At 36.8% G+C, this 21,110-nt stretch overlaps 1 protein-coding gene across 20 annotated transcripts in view; it reads right to left on the bottom strand.

Annotated features, from left to right (window-relative positions):
- The window catches only part of SETD5 (SET domain containing 5), a 78,602-nt gene that overhangs the window by 14,430 nt on the left and 43,062 nt on the right, over nt 1–21,110 (bottom strand). For all 20 annotated transcript variants that reach the window (XM_087824993.1, XM_087824996.1, XM_087824995.1 and 17 more), the window contains 10 exons: nt 19,502–19,744; nt 18,352–18,500; nt 17,853–17,970; nt 17,031–17,140; nt 15,890–16,139; nt 15,210–15,293; nt 14,204–14,461; nt 13,260–13,580; nt 12,610–12,852; nt 7,840–7,969 (listed from right to left, as the gene is read on the bottom strand). In XM_087824993.1, coding sequence (XP_087681119.1) covers nt 7,840–7,969; nt 12,610–12,852; nt 13,260–13,580; nt 14,204–14,461; nt 15,210–15,293; nt 15,890–16,139; nt 17,031–17,140; nt 17,853–17,970; nt 18,352–18,500; nt 19,502–19,744 — 1,906 coding nt within the window. The remainder of the gene's footprint in view (nt 1–7,839; nt 7,970–12,609; nt 12,853–13,259; nt 13,581–14,203; nt 14,462–15,209; nt 15,294–15,889; nt 16,140–17,030; nt 17,141–17,852; nt 17,971–18,351; nt 18,501–19,501; nt 19,745–21,110) is intronic.

A 21,110-nucleotide genomic window follows, 5' to 3' on the forward strand; every position in this document is an offset into this window, starting at 1 on the left:
CTTATTACATACTTGGCACTATATTACATGCTTTGTGTGAATTAATCAGATTTAATTTGAACAACTCTATAAATTCAGCACTATTATCATCATCCCCATTTTAAAGATAAGGAATTCTGTGTGTAGAGAGATAAAGTCTAGGTGATCTGGTTTCCATCTACATTCTATTTTATTTATTTACTGTTTATTTAAAAAAAAAATTTTATTGATTTTATTTGGGGAGAGAGAAACATCTACTTGTCGTTTCACTTACTTATGCATTTCTTGACTGATTCTTGTATGTGCCCTGACCAGGATAGAAACTGCAACCTTGGTGTATCAGGATGATGCTCTAACCAACTGAGCAACCAGGCCACGGCCCCATCTACATTCTTAATCACTAGATTAAATTATATCCCCAGGGCTTGGTGAATGGAGTAACATTTACCCCAGGCCCTTAAGAAAAAGTTCTGGGACAGAAGGTCATGATCAGAGCTATGCACCAGGAATATTATTCTAGTAGTAATGGTTAGGATGAGATTAGAAGTGGGAAACTATTTCAATTAATGGAATAGTTAATAAAAAGAATTATGAGTCACTGAACTAGAGCAGATTTTAGACACAGAGGAAGAATAAGTGCAAAAAATACTGGAGATGCATATTTTCCTTTCTGATATCTGAGAATTAATTTTCCTAGATTGGAAGTATATTTGTAGTTTCCTTTTGTTCCAGATACTAAGTTTTCTTTCTTATTTCTCTTTTCTCCTTTTGAAAAGTGCCTAGGTATAAAAACACAAGTGATTTGTGACTTATATTTAGAATACCTTTTCTATATTTCAAGAGTCTTAAACAGTGAATTTTTTATTTTATTTTTGTTAATCCTCACCTGAGGATATTTTTTTCCATTGCTTTTTCAGAGAGTGGAAGGGAGGGAAGGAGTGGGGAGAGAGGGCGAGAGACAAACATTGACTGGTTGCCTCCCACAGGCACCCTCTCTGAGGACAGGGAGCAAACCTGCAACCCAGGTATGTGCCCTTGACTGGGAACTGAACCCGAGACTTCGGTGCACTGGCCAATGCTCTAACCACCAGCCAAGGCAAAGAGTGAATCTTTTAAAAGACTGCTATATAGCTAGGTACAACCCTGTAACTACTAATTATATAAGTGATAAAGTTCATTGCAGAAAGCTGGAAAGTTCAGGCGAACCCACCCCCAAATCAATTTACAGATCATTTAAGACATATTTACTGAGTACTTACTATGATATCACAGTCAACAAAACAGACCTGATGAAGTTTATGGGCCAGTGGTCAATTGCATTTTTTCTAGTTTCATTTTTCCTTTGCAGTATATAGCTTTCAAGTTTTATGTAGTTAAATCTACCCATCTTTTATGTTTTTCTTTTACCTTTACTCAAATACTTCCCAACATTATATAAACAAATATCAACATATGGAAACACAATTTAAAATCACAACCTCAAATTAATGTACTGCTAATATCCTGGTGTATTTTCTTTTTTAAAAAAATATGTTTTTACTGATTTTTTAGAGAAGAGAGGAAGGGAGAGGGAGACAGAAATACTGATGGGTTGCCTCCTACACGCCCCCTACTGGGGATTGAGCCAGCATGGGGGGGGGGGGGGGGGGGAGAAGAAAGTGCCCTGATTGGTAATCGAACCTGTGGCCTCTTGGTTCATGGGTGGAAGTGCAATCACTGAACCACACCGACTGGGCTATCCTGGTGTATTTTCTTTCTTTCTTTCTTTTTAAAAATATATCTTTATTGATTTCAGAGAGAGGAGAGGAGAGGGAGAGAGAGAGATAGAAACATCAATGATGAGAGTCATTGATAGGCTGCAGCCCGCAACCCGGGCATGTGCCCTGACCGGGAATCGAACCCTGATCGCCTGGATCCTAGGTTGACACTTAACCACTGAGCCACGTCCGGCCGGGCTATACTGGTTTATTTTCACGGTCTTATTGACTGGACTAAAATCACACTGCACCTGGCTGGGCATGGCTGAGCAGTTGAGTTATCGACCTAGGATCCAGGCAATCGGGGTTCGATTCTCAGTCAAGGCACTTGCCCAGGTTGCAGGCTCGATCCCCAGTAGGGGGAATGCAGGAGGAAGCTGATCAATGACTCTCTCATCATTGATGTTTCTATCTCTATCTCTCTCTCTCCCCCTCTCCTTTCCTCTCTCTGAAATCAATAAAGATATATTTAAAAAAAAAAAATCTAAACTAAAATTTTAATGGCTGTAGTATGACATCCATATTGTCAAAATTTAACCCACTTAAGTATTTTTCATGTTTTTTTTTTCCTCCTCAATGAGCAATAATTTTGCTCTTACATATTTCTGCACTTGTTTACTTTTTAGGACAAATGTCTAGATACAGAATTGTTAAATCAAAAGAATATTTCTATAGGCTCACTGGCTTTAGATTTATTCTTGTGTGAATTGTCCATTCATGTCTTTTAGACTGCATTCTATAGGGTGCTGATCTTGATCTTCATTTGTAAGGGCTCTTTAAGTAATAAGAATGTTGACCCTTTGACAAAAATGTTACAGTGTCCTGGGTGGTGTGGCTCAGTTGGTTGAGTGTTGTTCTGTGCACTGAGAGGTAGCTGGTTCCATTCCTGGCTTTCAGGCTCGAGCCCCAGGTAAGGGGTGCACAGGAGGGAGTCAATCATTTTCTTTCACTCAAATCAATCAAAAAAAAAAATTAGCTATATTCTCCCAGTTTGCTATCCGCCTTTTAATTTTATTAATAGGCTTTTTTTGCCTATACAATGTTTTATCTCTATATTTAATTTTAAAGTTTAACTCAAATAGAGTGTAAGGGAGTGATCATCCTTTAACATGCCAAATGGCTAGCATGTTTTTCCAAAATCTTTTGTAATTATAGAATAATTATAATTTCTCCACTGATTTGAAATATGACATTTATCCTATTAGAGTCTTACATATATACTGGGTTTAGTTCTGAATGTTATTCTGTACACTTGATGTCCAAATGGCATCAATACTGACATAACATTTTAAGTAAAATTGTTTGGGCAATACCAGCAATTCTCCAGCTTTCCAAAATATTTTGGCTATTCTAGCATACTTGTTCATGTCAATGAGCTATAGAAACCATTTATTAAACATGTTGATCTATTAAAAAAACAAAACCAAAAGTAGTTAGAATTCTGATTGGAGTTGTATTAAATTCACAAGTAATTTGGGGAGAATTCTCAGCACCATGGCATGATCTTTCAGCTACTCATACCTTCACTTATATCTCTTTTCAAACAGATCCGTCACATCTTTAATTAACTTTACTCTTTAGTGTTCTCTATTTTTTGCTACTACTATAAACTGCATGTATTTCTCTGTTATCTAAATGGTATTGTTAGCATATTGATCTCAACCAGTTTTTCAGTTGAATTTTTTTCACCATGAAGCACAACTATCAACTGTTTTGAGATAAATGTAAGAAAATTAAGTATATTATTTTATTATATTTATCATTAAATTCATTTACAGTGCTATTACTTTCCCTCCTCCATTTGGTCTCCTAATAAATTAATTATATATATAAATTTCCAAATACGGAACTAACCATATATTCCTAGGAGAAATTTTATTTAGTCATAGTATACTACTCTCTTAATATTCTTAAGAGATTCAAGACTCAGACCACTAACATCTAATTCAGCCCGGCTGGAATGGCTCAGTTGGCTGAGCACTGTCCTGTGTACCAAAGCGTTGCTGGTTCAATGGTTGCTGGTTCAATTCATGGTCACAGCACATGCCTGGGCTGCGAGGGTTTGATCCATAGTCAGGGCATGAACTGAAGGCAACCTATCCATCTTTCCCTCTCCCTCTCCCTCTCCCTCTCCCTCCCCCCCTCCCTCCCTTTCTCTCTCTCACCGAGCATGTCCTTGGGTGAGCTTGGGTAAGGATTAAGAAAAAAAAAAATCTAATTCAAAAGTAGTATTCTGGCCTTTGGCTGGGTGGCTCAGTTGGTTAGAGCATCACCCTGATATGCCAATGTTGCGGGTTCAATCCTAGTCAGGGCACATACAAGGAACAACCAATGAATGCATAAGTAAGTGGAACAACAAATCGATGCATCTCTCTCTAAAAATCAATCAATAAAATAATTAAAAAAAAAAAAAGCAGTATTATGCTTTTGATTCATTTTATCAGATTAACTTAATCTGATAAACCAACCAAACAAAATTCTAACATTTCCTTATTGACTGAAATCCAGGTTGTTTTTATCCTATAAAATTTTGCAATTATTAATAATTCTATGACTAATGCTTTGTATAAAAATTTTGGTCCACACCTACTTCTATAGAACAGATACCTAACAGAACTACTACTAGGTTAAGGAGTATGAATATTTTTAATGCCTATGGTAAATCTTACCAAATTGCTAGTAGGGATAATACTGTCATTTTTATTACAAATCATTTCTCCCAATATATTTGTCCCTGTTAATTCAGAGGAAATATGGAAAGACACATTGTTTATACAAGTTTGATTAAAAAAAAAAGTCAATGTGCCCAAATTTGCTTTGTCAAGAATCTAATTCTTTTCAATCCCCCCAAATTCCAGAATAATTTACATCTTTCATTTATATAAGGCCTGTTTCTGACTATTCTGTTCTATATCTATACACAGATCTATCATTCTGTCATCTATCATCTATCTATCCATCCATCATCTATCCATCCATCATCTATCTATCTATCTATCTATCTATCTATCTATCTATCTATCTATCTATCTATCTATCTACCTACCTACCTACCTACCTACCTACCTACCTACCTACCTACCTATCAATCATCTATCATCTATCTATCATCTTTATTAATTCTTGGACCAGCACTGTACTAATTTAATTACTAGCATCCAGCTTCATATTAGAAGCTGGTTTCATGCTTCTAAGGAAAGTATGTCTTATCATTATTCTTTTTCGATTTTTTTTCTTGGTTGTTTCATGTTTATTTTTTAGATAAACATCAATTTAATTTAATCAAATTCCACAAACCAGCTAGTTTGATAGGAACTCTATGAAGTCAGAGAAAGAAAGAATATTGATTATATTTATTCTTTCCATTAAGGAATATGAAATTTCTCTCCATTGCCTCAAGACTTTAAAAATATTTCTCAAGCCTTGGCCAGTGCAGCTAAGTGGTTAGAGCATTGGCCCACACACCAAAGGGTTGCTGGCTCTATACCTGACCCTGTGGGTGTATCTCATGGGAAGCAACCAATCAATGTGTCTCTCTCACATCAATGTTTCTCCCTCCCCCACAATTTCCTCCCCCTTCCATTCTCTCTAAAAACCAATGGAAAAAATATCCTCAGGTGAGGATTAATAACAAAAATTACAGTAATGGGCCCCGCTGGTGTGGCTCAGTGGTTGAGTGTCGACCTATGCACCAGGAGGTCACAGTCGATTCCCTGATTCCTGATCAGGGCACATGCCCAGGTTTCGAGCTCAATCCCCAGTGGGGGTAGGAGCTGGGGGGAGGGTTGGGTTGTGCAGCTGACTGATGTTGATGCATTGATGTTTCTCTCTCTCTAAAATCAACAAAAACATATTAAAAAAAAGTCTCAGTAATAGTTTGCTCCATATGCTGCTACACTAATATATTCCTAGGCAGTTTCTTAGTTCATAAATAATGAACGTTACACTTCCCCCTAAGCTGACTAATAATAACTTTCATTTCTATACAAATTTAGCTTTTAGGAATTTAGAATTTTTAATGTATTGTAGTATCTAATTTCTGTAAATGTTCCATAAGAACAAGTATTTTGTGAAGAATAATGACAGTAATTATTATTCTGACATAATAATAATAGGGTCTGATACTGCACTAATAAGTACTTTATACATATAATTTAATCTCCTATCAGTTCTATAAAGCAGATATTACTATTCCCATTTTATAGATGAGGCTAAGAGATGTTTAGTAACGTGCCCAATATCACATAGTAAAGGGTAGAGCTGGTCTTCAAATTCAGGTCTGTTGGGAGTCTTTCTACTACACCAAACTGTTTCCCTTTCTTGATTAATATCTCCCTGGTCTTTTTGGGAAACAAACATACAAATCCGAAAACAACAAATAAAAATAATTCCTCAGGATTTACACTAACTTGTAGCAATATACAAAGTAACCCATCTGACTAGTGCTTGGTTTTAATTAAATTATTTTCCTTTTGTTTATGTTGCTCCTTACTAAGGCAAGGTGTGTCTTTTGCATGTTCCTCACTGCTAGAGGCAGGATCAGAAGTTCAATAAAGGTTGGTGACTAAGAGTTTTAATTCCATTCCAAATAAGACACATAGTAACAAAGGCACTTTCCCTATGTCTTTGCCAGTCAGGACAAGAACTGCTATACAACTGCCTTTTCTCAGCCTCAAATATGTACACACTTAACACACAAACCATACACAAATACAAATGGGCATTATATAGATTTGAAATGTATACCAGATAGAAGATTTCAGTTAAATTATATTCTCACTCTACTGTAAAAGCTACCACAAATTGATAGTGATGGAAATCTGGTTACTGGTATTTTTTTTACATTAATCTGGTTTGAATAAATCTTCATGATACATGATAAGAGAGTAAAATATTTTAAACACATGTATCATTTATCTTCCACACTGGGATTTTATTATCCTGGGGTTATACACATGATAATTTATAAGGCATAATCCAATCTAGAGACAAAAGAATAAACAAAGCCAATAATTTAAAAAAATATATAATTTTAGCAGCCTATTCTTTCCCAAATACACTATACAAAATTTAAACACAAAGCAGATTATTAGCAGACAAATGTATTTATTTAATTCAATTTTATATTTACTCAGCAGGTTAATGAATAGAAACAATGAATTTTTATGAAAATCTCAAATATCATCATGTTAGCTGTAGGCTTAGATGGCTTTTAGCATCTATTTATCTTGGTATTTTGTTTTGATTGTATCCTATCCATACAACTGATTTAGAGATAAACTTACTGAAATCACAGAGAACTTTTCAATTAAGCTGATCTTGGCAGGAGAAACTTTGGTAAAAAGTTTGTCCCCAAATAAGTTGGTATCACAAGTACATGCCCCAGTGGTTTCAACTGCAACTCAATTATACCCCCAGTAAGAGTAACTGTAAAAACCAGTGAACTGTATGATTTTTCATGGCTCTATAGTTTAAAACCTAATGAATACTTTAAATTGGATTCAAGGTTGTGTCTTCTAAAAACTTTTACGCTAACAGTGCAAGCCCTTTTTAAAACAAACAATTCCTAATAATTTCTCGTTTACTTCTTTCATCCACTGACCCTTCAACCAAGCCACACCCAACTCTATTACCTACAATCGTGATTCATTCCTGAACAGTGTCCCACATATTTTTTATTTCCCCTTTTATAAATATGAATAAAGTTTTCCTAAGCTTACTACCTGAAATGTATCTAACCTTTTTATAACCATTTCTGCTGTTATCTGTATACTGTCTAGTTCCTTCTTTGTCGTCCTAGAAAAATGATCCCTGACTTGAGATCGCTCTCTTTCTCTGTTGTAAAGACAGATGTAAACTATTTAGAGAACAATGCTATTTCTTTTTTTTGAAATCACCTTTTCAGTACTCATACTGAATTTTTTTATGTGGACCTGAAATAATCATTGCTCACTTCCTCTGTTGTAAAGACAGATGTAAACTATTTAGAGAACAATGCTTTTTCTCTTTTTTGAAATCACCTTTTCAGTACTCATACTGAATTTTTTTATGTGGACCTGAAATAATCATTGCTCATACATTCAGAAAGGTTTGAGACACGTACCTGCATTGTCTTTGCAGATACTAGAAGAGTTACTATTCTCATTGCTTTGGTATAGGTGCTGAGTTCTAGTCTCTTGGGGTACAGATGATGTTTGAGTCATCCCTTCTTCCAAGGCTTGCTTTATCCAGCGCTATAATGGGGGAAAAAACCAGGGAATTATCAATAATAATTTAAAACTATTCAGTATATCTATTTAAAATGCATTAACCAGATCATTATATATCAACTGGCGAGAGATGCAATCCAACACACTCATTCAGTTCCACAATTATTTTTTTTTTGTGTTTCAGCATACTGGAATATTACCCATCAATTCCTCTACTGGGCAAAACTGAGAAAACCTAGATTACACATAATGAGATCCTATTAAAAAACTGAAAAGAATAAAAAATGATTACTCAGCTTTTCATACTGCTTAGAATGGGGGAAATGGAAAGAGATAGGAAGAAACCTTAGCACTTATTTAAGAGAGACTAATAACACAGGATAAAACTAGCACGTAAAGTAAGTGCCAAGAAGTAAGATAAAAGATCTTGAGCTGTCTATCCCATGGTGGGAACATCTGAGATAAAAGAAGAGATTCACAGAAAGACTTTGGATGAGAACAAACATCTCTTCACTACAGGTCCCAAAATACTTCTAAAAGGTCTACTCTCAGATGGAATATCCTGTCAGTTTTTTCTCCCTATCAAGTAGTTTGTTAAATTATGCATAAATAATGCAAATCACCAAAATAAATGATCTTCTGTAGAAATCAAAAAGGGGAAAAGTCACATTTTTTGTAGTGAATATTGGAATCTAAATGATGAGAAGTAAGTTTAGGTCAGAAAGTAAGCCTATAAAGATCAGGATAGTAAGACTGTGCATCCTGTGGAAGAGAGAAAATTTCTTACCTGTAATTGTGTTCTCTTAAGATACACAGTTGTAGGTTGCTCACCACTCTGTGGCTCTCTTGCCCCAACATAAGACAGATCGAATTTTGATAAACATCAATTTCTGAGTCAGACCCTCCCCCAAATAGGAAGAGCAAAGGTGCTTATAATTTCACACCGTTAGAGAACAAGTATTACAGGTAAGTAAATATTCTCTTCACTAAAGAGAGCAATTCTAATAGATATACTCTCTTAGAAACTTAGAAATAATGTGGGAAACATTTCACCAAGAAAAATGTTACATCATGTAAATGGCATTATGGACTGCCAAATGAAAGCAAAAATAAAGTTGCAAACATGAGGAGAAAACAGTGAATAAGTATATAAAAGAGATCTCAACAATCAATTGAATCACACCAGCACTGTGGGATATGACCAGGTCTCTAAAAAGCCCAAACAAGACCAGGAATGAACTCTCTTAAACACAGAATATTGATGTAAAGATGAACTGTCAGAGCCACAGCCCCGTATGACTTAGAAAAGATATTAGATGTCAAGCTGTCCAAAACACTCAGTGTACAGATGAAGAAAATTTGGGTCAGAAGGAAATGAGTGTAAAATCCTTCATTACAGATACCTTTAGTATAGGTTTTTCTTTCCAGAGCAGATGACAGGACTTACTTGGGGTTACCATGCTTTCCTCCAAGAGAAAAGCAGATGAGCCCACAAAAGAATTTATATTCTGGATCTGACGACTACAAAAAGGAAAAACAAAACCAGGACAGGGTATTCTAAGGAATAAGATGCTGCCATGGTTAGATATAAGATCAAACACAGCAAACATGATCTAACCTATTCCTCCTGGACCTACTATATGTCTACACAATTACTTTAGGGTCCATAAAAAAGGAACATGAACATCTGTATCTAACAAGTTTGAATCACCCCTATAGATAATAAATTAACATTAATTAGACACCCCCATCTCCAGGTCCCAGCTATGGTTATTAAGGCCAAAAGAACATTTCTTCCTTCTCTGAAACTATGTATTAAAAGAGCTTTTTAGGAAGCTCAAAGATGGAAGAAAGAAATGTTTTAAAGAATTAAGAGCAAGAAAGTAATTTGGGTTTTAGAGTTCGAAGATCTGTCTTGAAACTTCGCCATGCCTTTTACTAGCTGCCTAACTCTGGGCAAGTTACTGAACCCTTCTAAGTCAAAGCTTCTGATCTGTACATTCACGCCAATAATCCCAACTTCACAGCATTGTCATGTAGGCAAAGCGAGATAATGCATGTGAAGAAAGTTTCTAGCAGAGTACTTAGCATACCTGTTCAGTGAGGACTCATTCAGCTTAATTTCAATGCTATGTATAGAGATACAGAGATTAATAACCTTCCACCAGTGTATACAATGAAATACCAATGCAAAGCACAGTGTTTCATTTTCAGTCAGGATGGTTTTCTAAGAAATCTGGGAGATCAAATGCCCCACACGTATTATGCCTTCAAGGTCCTAAGTTTAGAGAAGATTTAGAGAGAACAAGGAGGGATACTACTGAAAGATTTGTTAGCCACTTATAAATGCTTCCATTCTAAAATAAGAAGTGAAGCAAGATCCAACAAAAGATAGACATACCATAACATGCTTTTGAAGAACTATGATTCAATTTACTTTAGAAATTCCAGGGCGATCATAAAATGTTCTGCCAAATATTCTAACAATCTAGGTGTAAATACACATAGGAAATTTTACACTGCTTTTTACTTATGAGGCCTGTACCTCCTTTACTTAGATAGAAAACAGTAGGCCTATTAAGAATATACACTGGTTCTAACTAATCTCATGGAGGATGGTTTTTCTCATCTAACTGTTTAAACTTACATTCTTCTCTAAGGGATCTTCAGAAATTTATTACAATTTTGTTTAATCACAGGTCCTGCACTAGATGAATATTTTCTAACCAATCTACAAATAACTTTTCTCCATTTCCACTTAGGGTAAAGCTGAGTTTGAGTGCTGGATAAGAGACCCAATTTCATTATTTTTCCCCATAGAAAGCTATATTCTGGTTTTGTAATATAATGTTGATATGTTAACAGCAAATACTAAAGCTGTGATTGAAACTTAATTCAGACCTATACTTAAAGACCCAATTTAAGTAAGGTAATTCTGCTATGATAATTCAGAGTACATAGCCTGAACCGAAGACTGGTTATAACACATATAGATGAAAGTGCCTGAGCAGAGCCTATATAAAACAAGACTAAGGATGGACAAACACATTTGGAGAATATAACATGAACATAAGTTAAATGGGATTTCTATCTATTGCCAGTAGAGATATAAAGATGAGTCATAGATACAAGCTCTAAACCATAACTAGGTAAAAAGACCTCTAAGAAGTGGATTTTCTATGAAATTTTAAGTCATATTTCTACATGTTTTTTGTTTTCACAGGACACTGCTAGTTGGAAAAGCAAGATGGAAATAGAAAGACCATAACCCAGCATCAGAATAATCAAGGCATCATTTCAAGAATCTAGTCCATACTATTTACAATTCAGACTTCACTATTAATCTGTACTAATTAACTGTCTACCCTTCATAAAGGACCAAAATAGGAGATTCTACAATCTGGCTTGATAAGATGCTTCAACAGTTAACATCCTCACAAGTCTAGTAGTCTGTTATTGCATTATCTCATGGTCAAATTGCTCTTTAGGAGTTCTAGGAATTTCCCCCAAATAAACCAGTAAGTGACTCAAATACTTAGTTGGTAAGATGTGCGATTAGGAAAAGACTTTCTTCAGTGTATGTTGCTCATTCAGTGGTAGGGCCCTTCCTTTGTGCACAGATCCCTGTTGCCCTCCTCCCCTCCATATCCCACACCACTCTGGCTCATCTTTTATGCCCCCCTCCCCCCAAGAAATAATTTCTGCTCTTTGGGGAAAGAGAAAAGCTTTAAGTTTGGAGGAGTCAGGGAAGACCTGCCTGGAGTTGGAGACTTCATCACATCAAATAATCTACATGCAGCATCCTCATGTACGTGATGCCAGTGGAGGAGGGCAATGGCAGACACTGAGGAAGGCAGCCTGAATCCAGATCTGAGGATAAGAGAAAAGGGTGTTCCAGGGAACAGACTACCTCAAAGGAAGACCAAATGAAAGGGTGTCCTATACTTCTAGAAACACAAAAACGACATTATAGTCTGAGGGAGCGATCTATTCCTGAGAGACACCTTTGGAAAATATTCAGGGCTTCTGGGAATTAAGAAAGAGCATTCCAAAAACAACTCAAACACTACTGCCACTAGATCCAAAAACAGTATGTAACTAGAGAGAGTAGAGACAGGAAGAGAAAGAGAGAGAGAGAGAGAGAGAGAGAGAGAGAATGAATTTTATAGTAGGTTCCATATTCGCTAGGGATAAAAAATCCAACTTGTCATTTGATCAAGGAACAGGAATTATGCCAATTGTAACAGGACATTTCCTCTACTTGAATTCAAATGATAATAGTGACTGAATTAATTTAAAACACAATTCGATCATTTTTTAACTTATGCAACAGTACTCTAGAGTACCTGGGGCCCAATCTCACTCAAAATCACAAATGGACATGTTAACCAATACCACAAGAGCACACACAGAACATCCCTCCCTACCCAGGCATCAAATGCTGTGCGCTCTCAACTCAGTAACCTCAAGGGCTCTCTGAAAAGACAACAGTGAATACTCACAAACTGAGCACCAAAAATGCAGTATGCATCCCATCTGCATCAGTATTCATGGCTGAACAACTAACTCATAATGAACTCACATGGGCAGAGTGGCTATCTGGAGAACATGTTAGGTATGTTATGATCGCAGGCAACCTAGGTTAAAAATAAACATTGACATACCTTTTTACAGGAGCTGAATGTGCCATCAAGCAGAAGGGGCCTTCGACGCCTCTCAGGGACAAAGGGTGAGCCAAAGCGAATGTAGTGTTTGGGGGTGGTGCAAATTAACGGGGAATGGATAAGACCAGGTAACATGTTCAGGGTCGTTGCCAGTACAGTTGGGTCCGTGGTGATACGTAAAGGGCACTCAACAGGGCATTCTTGCTTCTCTGCTTTGTCATTCAACCATTCTGTAACTAGATACTAAGGCAAAAAGAGATTGTTAGTTGATGCTGCAGATGAAAAAGCCAGAGGCAGCAGTGCTAGATGATAAAGACAAACCTCATCTAGAAACTAGGACACAGGTAGATACAGCAGCTGCAGAGTATGAATTGGGCATTCAAAATGCAAGGATATCTTCCCTTCACCCTCTCTGTGAGCACAAAGGGAAGAATAATTCCAGGCATCAGCATTTAATTCTGGCTAAAAATTGTAGGAACAAAAGAACTATAGTAGGACAGCTTTAGCCCTCTGTGTCAAAGCATTTTATCTACAACTTTCAATTAATAATACTGAAGTATTTGTTTCTTCTGGAGAACTACAGATCCTCTAACTTTACTGAGACACAGCCCTTGCCAGACTAGACTTATGAAGATGTTTTTGTGACTTACCTTTTTGGTTTTGGGGTATTTAGATGCTGCACGGTTGACATGGGATCCAGCTACTGATGCCACAGTTGGGTCAGATCCTGTTAATTGCCTGTTTTCTCCTGAACTGTCTATACTTCCAGCTTCAGTAGGAGTTACTGAGCTGTTATTTCCTCCCTCTTCCAAGGCAGCTTGTGACAACTCTGCTTGCTGTGCAATGGCCTGCTTCTGACGCTTTAGTCTTTGGGCTGAACTGGTCCGGTACCGAGAAATTCGACTCTTCGGTCGGGGCCTAGAAGGCTTTGCCGGAGGTGGTTTGGGGACTGGTTTTTCTGCAGCAACATCCTGTAACAGCAGCAGAGTAAATGCTTACCATAAATTTTTTACCAGCAAACATTCTATCTTGTCTCTTATTCACTTTAAGCATTCTGAATGTTTACTGGTGAAAAAGTAAGCATTTAGAAACACCAATTTCAAATGTAATCCTTATAAAAACTTATACATTTAAATTCAATTAACTAAAATAGGTAAAAAATCAGTTGAAGCCACCTAATTTTAGGGTTCTTAGCAAAGAATACAATTCTTCCCTTTGTTTCTTCCCCAGACACTGAAGTTTTAGCTTAAGGCTTAGAATTCAGGGCTGGGGTAGGGAAGGGAAACATGAGTTTATCCTGAGAATCCTATGAAAGGGCAGCTGCATAACTGTGCTTTACAGAAGGGCCAAAATAAAAACCAAATGATTTTTATGAACTCACCACCAAGAATTCATAAACAGTATCATGTTCCATTCTAAAGTGTCTAGTCATTCCAATTCTGTCCCCCTGCATCCCAAAGCTGATTAAAAGGCCTTATTTATTGCAATATGAGATAAAGCTGAAAATGTGAATTTTAACACCATTCCCCAAAACAGGTAATTGACATTAGTAAAAGCAAGGATGTCAAAGGCCTGGAGTATTTTCTTCTCTTACCCCAGCTTGGGAAGACCTTCGGGTGTTCACCCCAATACTCTGTGGGGTGCTTTGAATGGCCACATTCGAAGCTGAGTTGCTAACTTCAGATTCAGGGGCTTCAGTTTTTGTTTCTTCCCCTACAGGTGTCTCTGAGGCGGTGGTAGTAACCTCTATGTCAGAGTTGCTTTGTTCTAAGGACTGATCCCGTCGCTTCTTCCTTTTCTCTAAGTTTTCAAAAGCATGCATGATGGCTTCAACCTTCCTATCTTCCCGGGTCTAGAAAAAAATAGCAGTAGCATAGAAGGAGGTCTCAACCAAAAGGAGGGAAGAGCTTTTCAGAAATATTAATTATGAAAAGTCATAGACATTTACAAAAACTAGCAGTATATATATCTTGTAGAACAAAAGATAAAAACGAAAATTAAATATTTCAACTAAGTGCTAAGAGTTGTAAAGGAAAGTCAAACTGTAACTTTTCAAAGAAGGCCAGCTATTCTGAAACTTTAATATAACAGAAAAATAGCCATCAAAATCAGTATTTCTCTGCATTTTCAGAGTTCAAAAATAACCAAGTAGATTTTCCTGAACTTCTTCTCAGGGAAAGAAATAAACATGGATAGTTTCAGCAAAAAAGTAGACTTTAGAATCCATATGACTGACAAGGATTTTTAAATGTCAAAACTTGTACAAACTTAGGAAAATTCCTAAGTCAGAGTAAGTAGTCCAACAGACACGTTTTGTACTGACCAGGCAGTTTTTGGAAAATGAGATTGTTAATAAGAGGCTTCTAAAGACCATCATCAGATAATAGTCATTAGACAACTACTATGTGTGTCTGTGTATAAAAATAAATGTAAAAAATCCTTAATGGAACTGACTTTATAGAAAAGGCCCAAATTATAACCTACAGATGCTGGTATAGCATGCCGTGGAAGAAATGAGATGATACAAACTCAGAAGAGAAGGGCTTCATACACTGTAGGTAGGAGTCAGCACGAACAAAAGGATGTTATAAGGTACCCACCCTCCTGCTATGAGCTGGGTTCTCTTGGTCATCTGTAACCTCTTCTTTCTCTTCTTCTGCCTTTTCTTCTGGATTGTCTGTTTCCTTTAAGATAGATGCAATATTCAGCTGTACTCCTAAGTTCTAGGAAAAATCAATCTTTTTTTCTCCCCTGGCAGCTTAAAACTCTAAAAACAATTTCTAATGCTTGACAGTGTTACTCATGTGAGGCCACATGGTAAACACAAGATGATTAGCCCCATTCTCTGGACTAAAACCTAGAAAGTAGCTGAAATGTTCTTGACATTATTTCAAAAAAAAAAAGAGCCCCTAGCCAGTGTGGCTTAGTTGGTTGGGTGTAGTCCCATGACCTGAAAGGGTGCCGGTTCAATTCCTGGTCAGGGCACATGCCCAGGTTCTGAGCTCAATTCCCAGTAGGAGGCATACAGGGGGCAGCCAATGTTTCACTCTCACATCAATTGTTTCTTTCTCTTCTCTCCCTTCCGCTCCCTCTAAAAATCAATAAAGATTTTTTTTAAAAGAAGAGAGAATGGAATGAATGAACATGCATGCACCTTGATATGAAGGGCATTAAATGTTACCATAGATTCCCTTCATAAAACAACATGTGGTAACCTGGGATCCTCTTCATTTGGATATAATCAATACCATGGCAACAGCCTCTGGCCAAGGAACATTACCTCATGGTCACTGGATACAGTCACTTTCTCAGGAACTTGTTCTGCTTGTGGGTTGCTTTCCTCCTCTACAGCCTCATTCTGCTGCTCCATCTCTAGTTCTTTCCGCCGTGCTTTTCTCCGTCTTGTCTCGGCTCCAATGATGGGTAGGCTTGGAGGAGGTGGGAGTGGCAGTTCTGTAGCATTGGGATTCCTTTTCTGTATAGGGCAATTCCGGTTCCCCTTGTGACATGCACAGTCCACTTTATAATTACTGCTCCAAAGAAAAAAACAAAAATGCCTATCTCAGTACCCTTGAAAATCAGTTATATTACCCATTCACTCTCTTAAAATATTAGTAATTTCTTCTGGTATTATCTTTGAATAAGTTAAACAGAGACATTAGAGGGTCCTATGAGTACTTTCAATATGCCGTGCTTCTATATAACCCAACTCTTCCCACTGACATATGGTCAGTGGAAAGAAAAGAAAGCCTCCACTAAATTCAATTCTCCCAACTGTCTTTATGCTACTTATTGGGCAGTGAATCAGTGACAGAGACTAAAGTTTTACTCTCACATTGATAAGTGGCCATACTTATCTTCTGTCTACATTCACCACTAACTTTTACCCACTAATTCCCTACTTATTAACCATAACCTTTTTTGCCTATAAGAGCCAAGTAAGAAAAAATCTGTCACATATTTATCTGTGATTTGCATCTCTGTTTTTCTGCACTGTCATACATAACTAGATTACGTGAGTTGAGTGGATGGGGTGAATCTTTAAATTCTCATTTTATATGACCCTGGCACAAGTGCAGTGTGCACAGCAACTGATGCTACTGCAATTTCTAGGAATGTTATACATACCCGTTTTTGCTATTCTTGCTATGAAAGTGTAAACCAAAATACATTTGGTTAGCAGACTTTTGAGCAGTATTATACTATGTACCTATGTCTCATAAAAAAACAAAACAAACAAAACCGAAACCCAAAAAAACCACCCTAAGTCTGTCTTTCTCTCCACAATTTCTAGGCAGAAAATGCAATATGCAGAAAAGATTAGTTAAAAAAGATGAAAATGGCAAGAAACAAAAGTAGAGTTAATAGTTTAATATATAAAACAAGGTTATTCATGTTAGGAAAGATTTTAGAGGTCTTACCAGTTACTGTACTCATAATCAAATGCTATGGTGACCTCAGCATCCTTGGTGATGGCAGACACAGCATAGATACACAGGTGAATCATCCCATCTGCAATCATGTGTCGAACCTGTGTGAATAAGGCTTATGGTTGATGATTTATCACAGAAACCAAAAAACTCTCCAAAAGAAGAAAAAACCCTTTTTATCCAAATAATTTCTCCCCACTTAAGAGTTACAGTGGTCTGTTATTTAAATCCATCATTTCATTTGAAACTATTATAAAGTAACTGAAAAGTTATGATACTTTAATAAACCCTGAGATGTTAGCAATCAAGGTAGGGTCACTATTCTATATCTTAAAGCTGTTTTCAGAGAATTAAAATTCCTTAGCCTGTAAGAAAAGCTCTGTGGATTTTCTTGTTTTATTATGATATGGCTGCACTTGAATAATCAATTCTAAAAATGTCTAGAAACTCTTTTAAAGCACTATTAACTAAAATCTAAAAAAACTGCAACCATACGGCTTAGTTTGGGGCCAATGACATTTTTTATTATATGGCAACTTCTTTAGTATAGACTCTTTAACTTCTTATCCAGTCTAGCTCTTTCTCTTTAGCAAATGCTTTCCTCACTTCTTCCTCTCTAAAATAAATCCATTCCTTGCTCCCATCCTGTCAGAATAAAAGCATCATTACTTTTGTTTTTTGTCTCTCTCTTACAATGAAAGATCATAACCATTATCTACAGACCTTAATCTGGGTGAAGTTTTCAGATTGTTTCTTCAGTAGATTTATTCTTTGGTGATTCCATTCAAAGAGAAGTTGCTACAGAAATCTTACCTCTGCATTTGGTGTACATGATCTTCTGATGAACCGAGCATCATTACCGAAAGTACGTGCATCCACACACATCTCTACACCATTGAATTTTGAGTAGAAGAGCACAAAGGGGTATGGTCTAGGAATATAATTAAAATTCCTGTAATTCTCAACACAAATAGAAAGGCCACCCCATGACTTCAAATATAAAGCACATGCTGACAGAAGAAGCAGTAGTCTTTTGCAATGCTTAAACTTGCAAAATATCACACGCTTGTCTGCTTTTGATTAAAGAATAAGTACAAAGCAAGGAATGTTTGGCTTGGAGTCATTACCACTTATACATTAAACAATGTGCAGACTTATTCCCACTTCTCTAGCAATGGCAGACAGGCATGACATTATTTGAGCTGTAATCTTTTCCCCAAGAGAGTATCCTATCAACCAGAATTGTTTTTATAGACATACTGCTCAGCCAGGCCCACTTTAGCCCTCACTGCTCAATAAATGATATTCTTACTTTTTGAAGAAATGCCCATTGACCTCAAATTGTTGTCGTAACATGACTTTCCCTCGATACTCTATTATAAGAGTGTCCAAAGCCAAATCTCTTGCAGCCCTCAGGATCTTCCGGTGCTTTTGAACACGAGTGACTCTTCCCAACTGTAGCTGAATAAAAGCAGAGTATTAACATTAGACAATAGCAACAGCAGCTTAATAGACAATAAAAATATTTTCTAATTGAGGGAAAAACACCAATATTTTTAGGATGTATTTGTATATATTATTTAGCTCAATGATCAGAAATTTTAGATTTGATAAAAGGTAGTGAACCTGTCACCACCCCCCCCCCTCACAGCTAAGTATGGGCACAATGACATCAAGAAAAGATCTAAGCACAGCCAGTATGGCTCAGAGGTTGAGTGTCGACCCATGAACCTGGAGATCATGATTTGATTCCTGGTCAGGGCACATGCCTGGGTTGTGGGCTCGATCCCCAGTGGGAGGTGGGTAGGAGGCAGCCAACTGATGTGTCTTTCTCATCATTAATGTTTTTTTCTCTCTCTCCCTCTCTCTGAAATCAATTAAAAAAAAAAAAATCCAAGAAAAACATAGGATTATTTTAGTGGTCGATGTCTAATGTAAGAATGAGGGGGGAAAAAGCTTAGCTTTCTCTTAATCTTAATAATGCCTACTGAGGCCGAATAAAATTTCCTATCTTCATTTAACTATTTTTTTTTTTTAACATATCTTTATTGATTTCAGAGAGAGGAGAGGAGAGAGGGAGAGAGAGATAGAAACATCAATGATGAGAGAGTCACTGATTAGCTGCCTCTTGCACGCCCCCGACTGGGGATCGAGCCCGCAACCCGGGCATGTGCCCTGACCGGGAATTGAACCCCGATCGCCTGGATCCTAGGTCGACGCTTAACCGCTGAGCCACACCCAGCCAGGCGAACTATTTTTAATTAATAAAGATAGTTTAAAAATATGTACCTGGATAGTTTCCAGTTACTAGAACCTGCTTTTTGTTAAAGAAGCTCAGTAGCTAGCTAATCTGTTATTCTAAGTCCTTGGACATTTGAAAGATATGGTAATTCCAATATATACCCTCTTCCTGGGTTCTTAAAAATCAACTACTTAAGAGTCATTAATCCTTTGATCCTTACCTGCATTTGGGAACCAATTACTGTATTATTACAGGCCAATTCAGTCTTATTGATAGTGTCTAAAATAGCAGGTTTGCCCACAAATTCCTTGCTAGAATGTAGATGTTGTTCAAGGGCGTTCTGTACATCTGCACTGTACTGATTAGTGAAAGCTTCTTCATACTGATCAGTCCATAGTCTTATCCGATTTTCCCATCCCTCAGTTGTATTCTCATCTAAATTCTGTGCTTCAGAAGGAGAATTCTGTAGAGAACAAAGGTCAGGTAGGTTAGCAGAGTCCATGAATAAAAATGGGAGGGGGGGGAAAGGTTGAGTCTCAGAAAATTTGTTTTCGCCTGGCAGTTGGTGTGGCATAAAAGAATAATGCCTGGGAGTCAAGGGATCTGGCTTCTACCACGGTTTCATTACCAATGAGCAGAGAAGCATTAAACAACTTAGAAAAGCTCCGTTTCCTCATTTCAAAAGTGAGAAATTAATCTGGATCATAGTTCCATCCCATTACTGGTTTTATGACCATTTTTAAGTCATAAAAATCAATTTTGTTATCAGAAGAATGATACCAAGTTAACAAGAAAACTTTCATGAAAATGAATAAGAGACTCCTCAAATATTAAATCACTTAAATTTCAATACTTCTTGATCATCTCCATTAGTGTGCCAGCCCAAACTATTTTACTTCTCTTCAGGAGAATGTTTTTGTGAGACTTATTTTCATTATACAATTAATACATGTTCATTCGGAATATACATGTGACCCAAATAAATAAATAACTCATCATCTCACCTCCCAAAGAAAAAGTTACCATTCTGGAGTGTATCTTTCTAACACTCTATTTTCGACAGTTTAAATAGCCACACTCTGAAGAGGTGAGGTGAGGAGAGGGGGTGGGTAGGTGGAGTCTGGAAAATGCTGAGAGGTACTTTGCTATACTTCTCTAGGAAAACCAATGCCCTCTATGGTGACAGTACTGAGAAAAGATTATTATATTACATAAACATTTTAACCAAACAGTTTTTTATGTGCCTGAACTAAAGGCAGAACTTAAGTCTGACACATGTTCTCCTCCCTGGTGCTCAAGAGTTAAGGTGCCATCAGAAAACAAAACAAACACCGACTGTGATGATGTCATATTAGTGATGACTAGAAGGAAAAGACAGTAAACAAAGTTACTTATAAATCATGTCCAAACTAATCTTGCAAAAATAGGCTTAAGAAAATTAAATATATTTTCCATGAATGATACAGAAAACATTTATGTCTATTGTAATAATTGCTTTCTTTCATTTTTGTGTTACTGTTTTAACTGACTGTTGTCTAACATCCTTTCCCCATGAAACAGGAAAATATTAATACCATTGTTTTTTCTATATACTAAAGTCCAAAAGACCGAACAACAAACAAAGGATATAAGAAACATCTAAGGCCAACACACTGAGAACAGAATATCATCTGCTTGAGATGTCAGTTAACAGCTGAGCAAAAGAAAAGTGCAAAACCTAAGACTTAAGGGTGCTTGCTTATAAGACTGAGGATTATGGATACCCAAACAGTATTCCCAAGTTTAAGGACCCAGTAGGGATCACTAAACTTTTGTCTTGTTAAACTTAA

The sequence above is a fragment of the Miniopterus natalensis genome, chromosome 15 (genome assembly GCF_054644295.1).
Source record: "Miniopterus natalensis isolate mMinNat1 chromosome 15, mMinNat1.hap1, whole genome shotgun sequence".
In the NCBI taxonomy this organism is placed as follows: Eukaryota; Metazoa; Chordata; class Mammalia; order Chiroptera; family Miniopteridae; genus Miniopterus; species Miniopterus natalensis.